The sequence below is a fragment of the Populus nigra genome, chromosome 19 (assembly GCF_951802175.1).
Source record: "Populus nigra chromosome 19, ddPopNigr1.1, whole genome shotgun sequence".
NCBI classification, from domain to species: Eukaryota; Viridiplantae; Streptophyta; class Magnoliopsida; order Malpighiales; family Salicaceae; genus Populus; species Populus nigra.
Window position 1 is genome coordinate 6,535,751 of NC_084870.1, and position 14,620 is coordinate 6,550,370.

The 14,620-nt window shown below is 35.6% G+C and overlaps 3 protein-coding genes across 3 annotated transcripts; 2 read left to right on the forward strand and 1 right to left on the reverse strand.

Annotated features, from left to right (window-relative positions):
* Nucleotides 1–1,621: 1,621 nt before the first annotated feature.
* Nucleotides 1,622–4,632, reverse strand: LOC133680023 (nucleolar GTP-binding protein 1-like). The gene is made up of 3 exons (XM_062102807.1): nt 4,523–4,632; nt 2,266–4,317; nt 1,622–1,894 (listed from the first exon to the last, which is right to left on the reverse strand). The coding sequence occupies exon 2, from the start codon at nt 4,297–4,299 to the stop codon at nt 2,275–2,277; it is 2,025 nt and encodes a 674-aa protein (XP_061958791.1). The 5' UTR covers nt 4,300–4,317; nt 4,523–4,632; the 3' UTR covers nt 1,622–1,894; nt 2,266–2,274.
* Nucleotides 4,633–6,186: 1,554 nt separating this feature from the next.
* On the forward strand, nt 6,187–6,714 carry LOC133680030 (uncharacterized). The gene is made up of 2 exons (XM_062102816.1): nt 6,187–6,276; nt 6,469–6,714. The coding sequence occupies exons 1-2, from the start codon at nt 6,187–6,189 to the stop codon at nt 6,712–6,714; spliced, it is 336 nt and encodes a 111-aa protein (XP_061958800.1).
* Nucleotides 6,715–7,316: 602 nt separating this feature from the next.
* LOC133679280 (uncharacterized) lies at nt 7,317–14,193 on the forward strand. The gene is made up of 12 exons (XM_062101822.1): nt 7,317–7,731; nt 7,812–7,876; nt 8,196–8,279; nt 8,414–8,707; nt 9,021–9,160; nt 9,736–9,823; nt 10,016–10,198; nt 10,659–10,820; nt 11,682–11,875; nt 12,593–12,743; nt 12,983–13,148; nt 13,527–14,193. The coding sequence occupies exons 1-12, from the start codon at nt 7,380–7,382 to the stop codon at nt 13,592–13,594; spliced, it is 1,947 nt and encodes a 648-aa protein (XP_061957806.1). The 5' UTR covers nt 7,317–7,379; the 3' UTR covers nt 13,595–14,193.
* Nucleotides 14,194–14,620: the final 427 nt, after the last annotated feature.

A 14,620-nucleotide genomic window follows, 5' to 3' on the forward strand; every position in this document is an offset into this window, starting at 1 on the left:
ATATTCCAATATCTAAATCGAAATGTTTTTGATAAAGGGATAATAATTTTATTGAAAAGATTATTAAATAATTAATAAATCAAATCATGTATGACTTTTATTTTATAATATTTAAAGAATCATAACATGTGGCTAAACAGCGCACTCGATCTTTAAATATAACTTAATCTATTCTTCAATTGATAATAAATTAAATTATTTAATTTATTTAATTCTATTTTATTTAGAATTGTGAGTTATATTTGGATCAATAAAAATCTAATGAATCAAAATAATAAAAATCATTAATAATAAAAGATTAACTAATAGATATATATATATATATATATATATATATATATATATATATATATATAAAGGTGCATAAGAGAACAAAATAACCACAATAATTGTAGCAATATAAAGTTATATGCACATTAAAGTAAATCTAAGCCAAATATCAATCATAAGAGATCATTCTGAAAGGCTCAGATGGGATAACTTCCAATAAACAAGTGCCTGCTGTCATTTTTGCATCAAGTAGAAATTGCAAAGTGCTTCAAAATCGAACACCAAGTCATTGTCAAATAATATCAATGACGGAATATTGGTCGTAAACAATACTTTATTAATTTTTGTATATTTTTTGGATTAGAAAGGAGGATCAGTTGGTGACTTTGCAATTAGTTTACAAACAAATGCAGAAGCTGAAAACTAAGGTGCATATAACTAATTAAAAATAAGAAGATCCTAGCAAAAGCATGTTTATGCTTGCTGAAGTGAAGAGCAGCAACGTGCTCTCTCCTTAGGTTTCAAAACTTAATAGTGTGGACTGCCTTCATAAATATTGATTATCCCAGCTTGGTGTTTGCCTGCAACTCCAGTTCTGGCACTGATGCTAACTGATCATATATCAGCTTTCCTAGGAAAGGTAAATGATGTTTCACCAGGTTCTAATTGAATATAACCCTACATAGGAAAAATTGCTGAAATTTTATTGTTCGAAGGAAAACTAAGCTAACTCTAATTAACTAGAGGTGCCTGGGGCATCAGCTGAAGGTCCTCGTGGAAATCAAGCTTAGACAAAAAGAAAGAAACACAAATAGAAAAGGTCTAAGATCATAACAAGAACTTACATTTTGACAGGAAAGCCAGGCGCAGGAGCCTTTTTCGGTGAGTAACAGACAGCTCAACAAGTCATCTGGCCCGGTAGTGCCTTCAATTTCTTATGAATCTGGGGCACAAGATTGACCAAACTTTGCTGGGAGCATCAATTTGAATATATCTTTGATCCAGATTCAAGAGAACATCCTAAATTAGAGATGCGCTGTCTTCTCTATACATCTTGTCTCAACTCCAGGGAGTTTAATTTGGGGCAATAAACTTCAAGAATCCCACAAGGAATGACATAACCAAGCAACTCGGGTAAATTGGCAAAACAAACCTGCACCCGCTGTGGTATGTGGTGGCACTTTTATCGATTTCACGATGAAGAAAACAAAGGAAGAAATGGTAAAAAATGGCCAAACTCGAAATGGTAAACTCCAATCCTAATCAAGTAAAAGCCCACATGAAATGAAAAGGCACTTGCGACAAAATTAAATATATAAAGAGGAACATATCTCCATGTGAACAGTGGGCAAGAGCAAAAGGTAAGCAGTGAAATTGAAGAAGCTGGCAAAATTCACAGAGAGAGGAGCAGAACCTAGCAGCAACGGAGCTCACCCGAACAAATCTCAAATATCCTCTGTATACATTTATAGAAAAGCAATCGAAGAAAATACATTATCCAGTGAGGTTCAGAACCTAGCAGCAAACGTATAATTAAATCTCTCTCAAAATTGCCTTGAACAGCAAGCACTGAAGCACGCCACATGGTTCAGTATACTCAGTAGCAAAAATCAACCAACAATCCCTGCAAGAACAAAAGGCACATCACCAGCATTAATTATTTTAGATGTGCTCTTTTTACCAGGATCATTAGGACAACATATTATGAATATGCAATTGGAAAACACAATGAAAAGTGGGATGATAACAATACTTTGACCGAGACTGGAAAAGATTCATAACAATACTTTGACTGATACTGGAAAAGATTCAATTGTTTGTTGGGGGGACTGATTCCCTCTCATAAAACTTCTGTTCTGTCTTGCAATTTACATCATACTAAGAGGTCTAATCTAGAAGTTCCATTCACATAAAAAAGACCCAGACAACAAAGTACTATAAATTAAAGAAAAACACAATCAGGGAAACTGTCCAAAGCAACACATGCAATATTACCTTGAGTATTTAACGCCTTTGAGTTTTTCCAATAGAACGTTTCCCAGAAAACAAATGCTTTGGTTTGAGTGTAGGAATAACTCTATCTGCCTCTCCACGTCTAGCATCCTTGTTCCTCTTTTTAGCAGAGTTCTTGAAAAGCTTAAGGGCCTTGTTTTTTTGAACCGAGTCCTTGAAGCCCTCTCCTGGAACAACCTCACCTGGAGGCCGTGACCTCGACCTAGAGCGAGATGTAGATCTCAGACGCAGCTTCTTATTTGGCTGGTCCACATCCATAGCATCACCACCATCATGTTCCCTGTCAGTTGACCTCTCTCTTTTGCGGCCCTTCCTCGAGAGTGACCTCTCACGAAGACGAGTAATTGCTTTAGAAGGATCCACTCCCATAGCTGACAGCTGCCTCCCCATCCTTTTTGTCGTAAACTTCCTGTCCTTGTCAAATTTTCTAGGTACAGTGGGCCGGCTCTCTGCAGTGCTTTTCTTCATTCTATGCTCTTGAATGAGCAAGCTTTTCTTTTTCCTAATCTCAGACAATGCTTCTTTCTCTTCCGGGGTTAATTCCTCACCATCCAGCTCAAAATCTTCACCTCCCTCCTCTGCCTGTCGGATACCTTCTTCACTTTCCAACTCTTCAAGCCTTTGCAAAATATCAGGATCAATGAAGTCATACACATTGTGACCATCAAGAATTTCTGGGAGTACATCTTCTTTCCATTCATCATTGGCTAAGATGTAATTCTTCTTCAAACTGGCAGAGTATACACCAGCACCACCATTCTCATCCTCCAAATCCTTTTCTGTTTTTCTTTTCTCCTTCTCTGCTGCCTCCTTCGCTTTAGCTTCCAAAACTGCTTGAGGTATACAAGATGGCCTTTCCCTTTGATCACGTGGCTTTGGCATTGCAACATGGAACCGATTCAAGCAGTCATTTATTTTTTTGGATTTCATCTTCAATTCCACTCGCTGATTCAACAATCTCTCGCAAGCAGCATTCTTCACAGCAATCACCCCATCCTCAGTCAAGGTACTCATGGTCAGAAGAACATCAGCGTCATTGGTAGCTTCACCTCCTTGAGCAACTAGAGTCTTCATAGCTTCTGATTTCATCTCCATGACCAACTTCATGTCTTCCTCAGAAATCCCTTCAAGTGGTTGCAAGTCAGTCTTGTTGCAGACGATGGTCAACGGTTTGTTCATAAACAAAGACTTAATGCTATGAAATAAAGCAGCCTGTTGAGCAATGCTATAGCCACATGACCCAGAGACATCCAAGAAGAATAACACAGCAGCTCGAAGATGTGCCAGAGCTGTGATGCTGCACATCTCAATAATGTTACGATCCTCAAAAGGCCGATCCAAAATCCCCGGTGTATCTATCACTTGGTACCTCAGATACTTGTAATCTGTGTGACCTACAAAGAGTGACTTGGTAGTGAAAGCATAAGGTTGAACATCCACATCTGCCCTGGTGATCTTGTTGATGAAAGAGCTCTTCCCAACGTTAGGATACCCACAAATCAAGACTGTCCGGGTATTTGGATCAATTGAAGGTAGCCTTGCCATGTGCTGTCTGATTTGCTCCAAGTAAGCTAAACTCGGGCCAATCCTCTTAATAACAGTGCACATTCGGCCAAGAGCAGCAACCTTCAAAGACTTGCACCGATACAACGAATCACCATACTTCAACAACTTGACATAATCTTTAGCAATCTTGCTAATAAGATTCCTGGCAGTATTAATCTGACCAAGGGCAAGCTTGTAATGATCCTTATTGTATAGCACATGAAGGAGGTCGCCATAAAACGGGTGGATACCATCAAGACGAGGGAACTCATCAATGATTGTCGAAAGCTTCTCATGGAAATTCGACTGAGTATACTTCACCTTCCGCATGTAAAACTGCCGGAGCCGAGAAATAGCATAACCCTTATGGACAACAGTCGGTGTTTGCCTTTGAGTCCGAGAAAGGATGATATCAATAAAATCCTTCCCTTTAGGGACCACTGTAATCTTCTTAAAATTATACTGCACCATCTTTGTACTCTTTCTATTCTGTAAAACAGATGCACATATTCAACTATAAATGGGATTTGGTAGCAATTTTCTTGATGACAAACATATAAAAAACCCCAAAAATTAATCCATGGAAAGAACTAAAAACCAGCAAAAAAAATAAACGAATTAGAAAACAGTTGCACAGTAAAAAGAATCTAACAAGAGCAGAAAATAAATGTTTCGAGAAGAGAAGCTGACTCACCTTGCCGGGAGCAAGAGAGAAAGAAGAAGGGAGCGCCGCAAGCAGGAGGCCCTCTCTCTCTAGGGTTTAAGAGAGAAAGAAAGGAAGTGAGGAATAACAGAGAAGCGGCTTACGTAATATAGGGTTGTCTTTCAACTAAAATATCGGTAGTAATTTAGAAGACATGTCGTCTACCCTTCTCTAAGCATTTCCGATGTAAAATGCTAAATTAATAAAATAATTTTTTAAATTGTATAAATATAATGTTTTTAGAAAAATCAATTATATTTTAATATATTTCATGTTAAATTAATTTTAATATAATTATATAACTAATTTAGATATTTTATATATAATATTATTATGATGTTATTAATTATATAATTAATATGAGTAATTTATAAAATTAATGAAGTAATATAAAAGTTAAAAGATATAATTTAAAATTAAATTTAAAATTTATTTATAAAAAAGTTGGTAAAAGAACTTGAAAAATTTGAATTCATCTATATTAAAAAAAAAACTTAAGTTAGAACCTTATAAAAGAGTGTAAAAGAAGCGCACATTCAATGTCTAACAATTTTGTAGTTTTCATACATGTGAATTAATAATAAGCATTGCCTCCTATTTGTTCTAACATTATAATTTGATCATTTTTTGGAACTAAAAGAGAATTGATATACAGGTTTAATTGCATTTTCAACAAGACAAAATATAATTAACTTTAAATTAAAATAGATAATCAAAAATAAATTTTAAATATGTCACTCTATATTTTTATCAATATCAGCTATCATTATTACTTCCTCTCAATTTTATCAAAGATAACAACATAAATAAAAAATTATCTTCCTTAACCCATATCAAAAACATAAATAACAAAGAAATAAAAATCATCACAAATATCAAATTAACAACAAAAGGTCTAAAAAATCAATAGATTTAAAAGAGAAAATAGAAAAAACTTTTAAATAAACATACTTTTTAATTTCAGCTAATTAAAACAACCGATGTTATTAATTAACCGGAGAATAATTGATTTTTATTTTTCTAAATTTGAGAGAAGGGTGCGGCATAATACAAGATTTTAAAATTTACAAGTTTCTTTCCATTTGCTTTTAAAGAAAAAAAAACTATTGGCCAACAACTATAAAAATAATTGTTGACAACGGTAATTTTATTTGGCTATTTCTATAAAAACATGTAAAAATAGCTTTGCACGGGTTGAATACCTATTTTAGCTATTCATTTACCTGCGCTGTTATAATTGTTAAAAAAAAAGTTCAAAGAATATTTTTTTAAATTTAGCTTTTTATTTAGCTCTCCGGTTAGAGATGCTCTTACCTTCTTATTTTATAACAGAAAAATCTCAGACAATAAGGTATGTTTTACATTAAAATTTACTTTTATGGTAGACATGTCGTCTACCCTTCTTCCTTATCTTTTTTGACATTGAAGTTGAACCATTTTTTTTATATTAGAATTTTTTTTATTTTAAATTAATTTTGTTTTAGTATTTTCAAAACTCTAGAAGGATATGGTAATCAAGTGAGAACTTTCCTGCTCTTTGTTTATGTCTCTTTGGCTTTATTATCAGTCTTTGTATCTCGTTTTCAAATTATGAGGCCATGGTTTATTTATGTTGGGTTTTCTTCACCCACTTTGCAGGTATGTTGTAGAGAGGGATGTTAAAAACATTCCGTGTTGGCCCCTTGAGATGGCTCAGCGGGTCTCCTCCTGACGAGACCAATCAGCTTAAGTGTAAGGAAGAGAGAGTTCTGTTTTACATAATTTATTCTTCATAAACAATCTTGCACATTTCCCTCCATGAATGTTTGTCTTTCTATTCAGTTGGCAACCCTGTAGTCCTATATATTCAACATTTGAATCATTCATGCCGTACCTATTAGAGTGTCTTGTTCTCAAATGCTGACATATTGAAGCTCGACTCTGTTGAAACTTTTTAGGCCAGACATGGCCCTGCATTTTATGATTGCAGAGTGAAGGTAGAACTTGGTGTACATGGCCATGAAGAGTTTGCAGCTGGCCACTTGTGTGAAGATGATCAAGGTCTAGCAGCGGGGCAGTTTACTGCTTTTTACGAGGGAAGAACTTGCATAGCTTCTGGTGTAATCTTGGAGGCCTGGGATGATCAAGGATTTCCAGTATGCCAAAAGGCTCTTGAATTAGCAAGATTAGAAGATAAATCATAGCTTGGGAAACCAGTTAAGGTAAAAGTAAAACCAGAGACTTCTGGCAAGGAATCGGTTCAAAAGGATGGTATAGAGCTTCATAGAGTATCAGCTGAAAACCCGAGTTGCTGTCACAAGCTAGTAAAAAGAAGTGGGCATATCAACGAGAAACAATCTCCGGATTCCCAGTAAATTAATTTGCAAAATATGAAGCATAGTTGGTTGCAGATATTCCAATCGTGAAAAACTTGAGAGAACTTTACAAGAGTAAGTGAAAAGTTATTGCATGGAAGGGTAGATTTAGGACGCTGGTCCTCCCAATCAACCTTGTGCAGGCGAAGGGTCCTAGGGCATGCTTACAAGCAGCAGCAGGCGGTGGTTTCCTAGAGCAAACCACCGGCAATGTAACCGGCTAGGGCCATGTAATTAGAACATTCTTGATGCAATTCGGAATTTTGGAGATCAAGCCTTGCTGTGACAGGTTGCAATGGTTACATTACTGCTAATGATACTAGGAGCATTACTACCACTAGTGATCTGATAGCGAACCTTTATTTCTGAGAAGAAACGGCATGTCGTCCTTTGGAAGGCGCCAAAATAAAATAAAACCCCAGCGCAAAGAAGATAAACCCCTCGAATGAATCATAAACCACCGCCAACGCCAAACTAACCATCCATCTCCAAAAATGTCAGCAGCTACAGGTACAGTAAGCAAGCTCTTCTCCTCCTCCTCCTTCCCATTTTCATTTCCATTTCCTCTCTCTCCCAAAAAAACTTCCCTTTCCCTCCTCTCCTCACATAATCCTCCCATTTCCTTCCTCTCTTCTCTCTCTTTCCCCAAATTAACCCCTCTCAAATCCTCCGCCAACACCACTCAACATTTCGAAGAAGAAGAAGTCGAAGAAGAAGAAGAATATATCGTTAGTGAAACAGAAATCGATGAATATGAAAGTGAAATTGATATCGAAGACCTCGAGAAAGAAGCTAAATTGGCCGTTAAAGAGTTATCTACCTCCTTGTCTCGCCAATTAACAATCGGTGCTGCCTTTCCTTCCTTCCTTCCTTCCATGAGTTTATCTTTATAATTCTCTAATAAATATCATATCTTAATTTTGTAGAAGATGACACTGATGAGAAAAGGGAAAGTAGGAAGCAGAAGCGAAAAAAAGCTACTTCTAAAGATGTTTGTTAACTCTTCTTTCTTTCTTTCCCTTTTTTTTTCCTTCTAATTTATTCAGTCCGTTTCCTTTTTCTTATCTTCGGAATTAAATTTATGCATTGATTTTACTTTTCTTTCTAACCATTTTTCGGTGAGGTGTACAAAGTAGGATTTTACAAGTTATTAAAAAAAAATGGAAGGTATATTTACATTTAGTTTAAATATGTGCAAAAATGTTGATTAATTTACTGCAAAAATGTTGAAGATTCTAAGTCGAAAAGCGAACTGAAAGAATACATTGTTGGTCTTCATTGACTTCGAACACTTGAATTTCCATCTGCAGATCCCTGACCATCTTCTTCCAAAAGTTGCAATTGTTGGACGGCCAAATGTTGGTAAATCAGCGCTGTTCAACCGTCTTGTTGGGGTAATTTATTCATTCAAATTGGAGCTCCTATTTCCTTTTATTTTAATACAGTTTCGAATATTCGGGAAATAGAATTTGGAAGTTGTAGATACATAATTATCATCGGTGTTAATTTTGAGGGTCACAAATTGTAGGGGAATAGGGCAATTGTGGTGGATGAACCTGGGGTTACTCGGGACCGTTTGTATGGTAGATCTTTTTGGGGAGAACATGAATTTATGGTGGTGGATACTGGAGGTGTTGTCACAGTATCAAAGTCACAAGCTAATGTTATAGAAGATTTGGCTATCTCAACAACCATTGGCATGGATGGGATTCCACTTGCCTCGAGAGAGGCAGCAGTTGCTAGAATGCCTTCTATGATTGAGAAACAAGCTACTGCAGCTGTGGAAGAATCATCTGTCATTATATTCCTTGTTGATGGCCAGGTACACCATTCTCTCTCTCTCTTTGTTTTTTTTTCCAGATAAAAAACAAATGAAAAAAGAAAGAAAATGGGCTGTGAAGGTAGATGCATATGTTCCTTGCTGTTTTTAATTAATAAGTTTTCTTTCCTGTTTCCTCAAAATGTTCTTAAGGAACAATTTATTGAAAGGAGAATAAGACACTGAATTTGTCTTATTATTCCTCTTTACCATTACCTTTCATGTGTTCTGTATGAATATGCTATTTTCTCTCCTATTTTACCAATAATCAAATGTTCCCTTTACCATCAATGACATAAATAAAAATCCTGAACAGGCAGGTCTAACGGCAGCTGATGTGGAGATAGCAGACTGGTTGCGCAGGAATTACTCAAACAAGTGTATCATCCTGGCAGTGAACAAGTGTGAATCTCCACGTAAAGGAATCATGCAAGCATCAGAATTTTGGTCATTAGGGTAAACCATCTTTAATTTCTATTTATATCTCTCTCAAAAATATGAATCTTTCTGTTATTCATGAATGCATGGCATTTGTAATGTGAAGGTGCCTGAAAATGTCACTATGTGTTTACTGTGAGTTTTGTGTGAGTGACTAAGCTTCTTTTGTGAATGCACGTATCATCTTCACTTCTGAGATTGTGGTGTTTGTTCTGCAATGTGTATCCAGGGGAAGCATTTCCTTGGATTGTGGTGTCAACTTTTATCACAATAATTGTAGAAGTTAACCTGTCATTCTGGACGTCATAAAGGGAGGACTCATAAGCCAATTACTAATACAATTCGTTAATGACTTGTTGCACCCAGCTAACAAATTAACCTGTCAGGCTGTCATATGTCTTAGCAGATAGAACTTCTGAGATTTATGCTAATGGGTCCTTTTTCCCTTCTTGTGCATGTTATGATTATGGATAAAAAATAGTTCATGGCTATGAATTAGGCTGAAGTTTGTAAGTAGAGAACCTATATAACCTGTTTCCTTTGCATATTTGATTTTGATAAACAGAGCATGCACTATTTTATTGGCCAACCAGGTTCTCGCCGCTTCCTATTTCTGCGATATCAGGGACTGGAACTGGAGAACTTCTTGATCTTGTGTGTTCCAGACTGGGAAAAGTTGAGGTTAGCAATTTCAACTTTAATGCTTAAATCTTTTGTTATGACTGGAATATTTTCAGCGCTCAAGGCCTATTTATTTAGCTTAAAAAAGTCCTACATTTTAGCTGTATCTTGAGGGTTTCTTTCGCTCATCTTTCTTAATTTTCACTTGTTTATTTGTAAAAAAAATAAATGATGAATTTGATTCTTTTGCAGGGTCCAGAAAATCTCAATGAAGAAGAAACTTATATTCCTGCCATTGCAATTGTTGGTCGGCCAAATGTTGGTAAAAGTAGCATTTTGAATGCATTGGTTGGAGAGGATAGAACAATTGTTAGTCCTATCAGTGGCACTACTCGTGATGCTATTGATACTGAATTTGTAGGACCAGATGGCCAGGTTTGTTTAGTTTTGAATTGTAGTGATAGTTTGATACTCATGTAATGGTTGGAGAAAGAAGAATTTTTCTTGCTTCATAAATGTAACTGAAAATAACTCAAAACAAAACCACTTTAATGGAAATATCTAAAATGGCATAAATAATGCTTATTGGTTCGGAGCATGTTCATTTCAAGCTCTTATTCTCTCATTGGTTGCATAAATAAAAAACAGGTCTAGACATTTCTGTATGATTGATACTTCTTTTCCTTTCTGTTTTCAATGTTAAAATGAGCGGAGAGCAAGCAGGTTAGCCATGTTTTTGACCTTGGTTTACTTGCACTGGACATAAAATTCTTAAAAGTACATCATTTCATGATTGAAAAATTGAGAACTGTGCATGTCATCTCTTTCTTTTATCTTGCTTTGCTTGTAAGTAACATCAGATATGATGTGGAGGCTCATAGGTGCTTGTTTGCAGAAGTTTCTGCTTATTGATACGGCTGGCATCAGAAGGAGGGCAGCAGTAGCTTCATCAGGTAGTGTGACAGAGGCTTTATCAGTGAATCGAGCATTTCGTGGCATTCGCCGTTCCGATGTCGTTGCTCTTGTCATTGAGGCCATGGCTTGTATCACGGAACAGGTACTTCTTCTTTAGCATTCTAATGATCTCTATCATCTGTACTCCAAAAAAAAAAAGGTGAAAATTGAACATGTAGGGCAGCTTTGGAAAATCTGTCTACAAGTACCTATTTAGTTTAACTGAGAATTCTGCCATCAAGCAGCTATCAGCCTTGTTTATTATTTAGTTTAACCGAAAGTTCTGCAAACAAATAACTATTGGCATTCGACTATTGAAATATAGGAAAATCATCTGACATAGGTAATTATCAGGAGTTTCAGACCTGTCTTAGAGCTGGTGCTTGTAAACAGGAGAAGTATTAATAATTAAAAAAAGACTTAACTTAATGTGGAAGTAAACTCAATTTAACTTCAAAAAACTTCTGAAATATTAATACCATATGTACAAATAAGAAATCTCTACATTTCTGTTGTCGCCTTGTTTAGTATTTATATGTTATACAAAGTTGCATATGGGAGCTATAATCAATTGGGTTTAAGGTTAGTAGCCAATATAGGATCACCACTCACATGTGAATGGAGTTGTATTTTACCTATATAAAACTAGGATAATTACAAATAGCCCAAAGAAAAGTGGTTGCTGCCTTTAGATGGTGGTATAAACTATAGATACAATTAACACTTGCATATTGACATCACAATCAAGTGTTGGGTGTTCTGTGTAAGTTTTGAGAGCTTAATTGTGATAACTTAAAATTCATGTTAATGATCTGAGACAGTTGTTCTGAATCAGGAAGGGATGTTTAAATTGTCTTTGCACAGATTCCTAGTGCCCCCCTATCTTTAATTGCGATTCTTATTGGTTGATGTTAATCTTTTCTCATTTCAACTGTCTGTGTTTTCTTTTTCCTGAATGATACAGGATTACAGGATTGCTGAAAGGATAGAGAAAGAAGGAAAGGGTTGCCTGATTGTTGTGAACAAATGGGATACAATACCCAATAAAAACCAGCAGACTGCAACATACTATGAACAAGATGTTAGGGAGAAGCTTCGTCTTCTTCATTGGGCTCCTATCGTTTACTCAACTGCAATTGCTGGTCATAATGTTGAGAAGTATGTTGTGGCCTAACACTGACAGTATATCTTGTTTCTTAATAACTTACAATATGGGTAATAATGTTGAGAAGTATGTTGTGGCCTAACACTGCAATCTTGTTGATAATTATAACAAAACTTCTCTAAACCCATTTGACTAGTTGTTTCTCGTGGTGGGATTTAATATGGATAATATTTATTCATTGATGGGAAATAATACTATACAATAAATAGAAAACAGCCAGGATAAAATCATGAAAAGCGCCTGTTGCCTCATCTTTATTTAGTTTAACCCACCCGCAACCATTCTGTTGTTGATAATTTGGGATTTGTTTCTACTGGAGAATTATTGGAAATTTATTGTAAGAACTGGATCTGTTTGTGTTCATTGGTGGTGCTATTGCTTTTGGCAAGCATGTGTCTGCCATTGTTCTTTAAAAACTTACGAGACCGCTGGATATGTCATCAGTTTTCTATTAGCACACAAGTGAATGAGCGAATAGAAATTGCATTTGCTGATATTCAGATGGTAGTCATTGAATCTTGATTTTTAAATAAATAAAAGCTGCATGCTCTAACAAAATGCATGATTAAGAAGTAGAGACATATAATTCAGTGTTGTCAAGTTCTTAGCGTGGCAAGTTCAATCTGAAGATGTTAGCTCTCTTAAGAATCTCAGTTGTTTTCCCTCACATCTCCTTTCGCAAAAATTATGTAATTTTACTTTGATTTCAGGATCATTGTTGCTGCAAGTACAGTTGAAAAGGAAAGATCAAGAAGGCTAGGTACTTCTATACTGAATCAAGTGGTCCGAGAAGCATTGGCTTTTAAACCCCCACCAAGGACGCGTGGCGGCAAGAGAGGGCGTGTTTATTATTGCACTCAGGTACTTTTGTTATGCGGTAGTATAGGCTTTAATGTTATGGAAGTCATTATCATTGATAATTTTTATCTGTATCTGTGCTAAGTGTACTTGCTGAAGGGACTCCTTTCCCTAGTTTCCCTACCTCGGTACAGCTGAGCCATTTTGTCCCAAATCTTATTCTAATTGTTGTTTTACCGAAGCTTGACCTGTTTATGCATGGGACATGACAAATGATATTCATTAGAGATATCCTTTTGCAGGCTGCTATCAGACCACCCACATTTGTTTTCTTTGTAAATGATTCAAACCTTTTTCCTGAGACATACCGACGCTATATGGAGAAGCAACTGCGTTCAGATGCTGGGTTTTCTGGTACACCAATTCGACTACTTTGGCGTAGCAGAAGAAAAATGGAAAAAGATGAAGGTCAGTATGACCCATTGTTTTATTAAAAAAGAAATATGGATGATATTCTCTTGTTAACTTTGTAGGCGGACCATTTTCCTTCTATTCAAAACTGATTGACCTAAAAAATGAGCCGAATAATCCATAAAAACCAACCTGGTTTCACATTCCTCCAACTCTTTTATGCACATGCATGATTGCTGGCACAATTTTACACACGGCATGCAGATCTTCTTATTTATGCTTCAAGTTTCGTATTTTCATTTTCATATGCATATGAAAGATGAGAATGTAGCCAGAAAGCACAATATTTTTTGTTTTACGGGTAAAGTGCTCAGTGCAAGTGTGCAACCTTACTTAACTGATTGAGTCAATTGATTTTCTTTCATTGGTTTTCAGTCAAGGGTGCAACAAGACCACAATTTAATCTTACACCAGGCAGCGGAAAATTGGCAGTAGCTACATGAAGATATAAAGTCCTCGGGATCTTGATCATGGTTGGGATTTCACTAGTGACGAATGAAAACTGCTATCATGATAAGTTCATGCTAACCGCCAAATCTTCCAATGGCATGGAGCTTCTGGCTGTCACATGTTCAAGGAGAACGCCAAGGTACTTGTATCATTCTGTTGTATATTATTTTGTCTTGTTGTCTTGCTCCACTTGGGACTTGTTACAAGCTTTCCAACCACACATGTGCCATAAATTATGTTGGTGTCCCAGACTGCTTCTGATTGCAATGGAAGATTAATGTTGATGCTTTTGGTAGTTAGTAATTCCGTCAAGATGTTCGTTGGTTTTACCCTTACCTTTACGACGCTTCCAGCGATTTGATGGATGAACACTTCGGTTAGCTTTTTATACATTGTTTGTCAGGAGGGATTTCATGTCCCAAAAGGATGGAGACCCGATTTGGGGAATTGGCTCGCTTTGTTTGATCTTTTCAATCCTTATTCGATTGTAATTTTCAATGAATTCAAGTATGATGGATTGACTCCTTTTTTACTTTCTTATTAGTCAAATAACTAAACAGATGGATATTCATCCTTTTCTTTTCTTATCCAATCATTAATTTCTTCTGTTCTTCTCTCTTCACAAATATAGGCAATTATATGAAAGTTTAATATAATTTGTTTTGAAATAGTCACATCTAAGTATTGTACTGGGTATCCCAAGTTCCTTCAACTTTGTTTATTTTTACGATTTAAAAATATTTTTAAAAATATTTAATTTTTTTTATTTTAAATTAATATTTTTTTAGTGTTTTCAGATTATTTTAACGTGTTGATGTTAAAAATAATTTTAAAAAAATAAAAAAATATATATTATTTTAATGTATTTTCAAATAAAAAATATTTTAAAATATGATTATTATCGTATTTTTAAATATTTTCATGTTTGTAAAGAACAGTCTAACCTCTTAGGTTGATTGGGTTGGATTATTAATTGAGCTAGCCAAGATTTTGAGAAGTCTATTGATCTGGCTAGGTTT

Excerpts from the sequence above, each read along its gene's own strand:
- LOC133680023 (XM_062102807.1), bottom strand. The coding sequence starts at position 4,299 with ATGGTGCAGTATAATTTTAAGAAGATTACAGTGGTCCCTAAAGGGAAG.
- LOC133680030 (XM_062102816.1), top strand. The coding sequence starts at position 6,187 with ATGTTAAAAACATTCCGTGTTGGCCCCTTGAGATGGCTCAGCGGGTCT. Across the intron at positions 6,277-6,468 it reads TTAAGTGTAAGGAAGAGAGA|GCCAGACATGGCCCTGCATT; the intron begins GTTCTGTTTTAC and ends GAAACTTTTTAG.
- LOC133679280 (XM_062101822.1), top strand. The coding sequence starts at position 7,380 with ATGTCAGCAGCTACAGGTACAGTAAGCAAGCTCTTCTCCTCCTCCTCC. Across the intron at positions 7,877-8,195 it reads AAAAAGCTACTTCTAAAGAT|ATCCCTGACCATCTTCTTCC; the intron begins GTTTGTTAACTC and ends TTCCATCTGCAG. Across the intron at positions 9,824-10,015 it reads CCAGACTGGGAAAAGTTGAG|GGTCCAGAAAATCTCAATGA; the intron begins GTTAGCAATTTC and ends ATTCTTTTGCAG.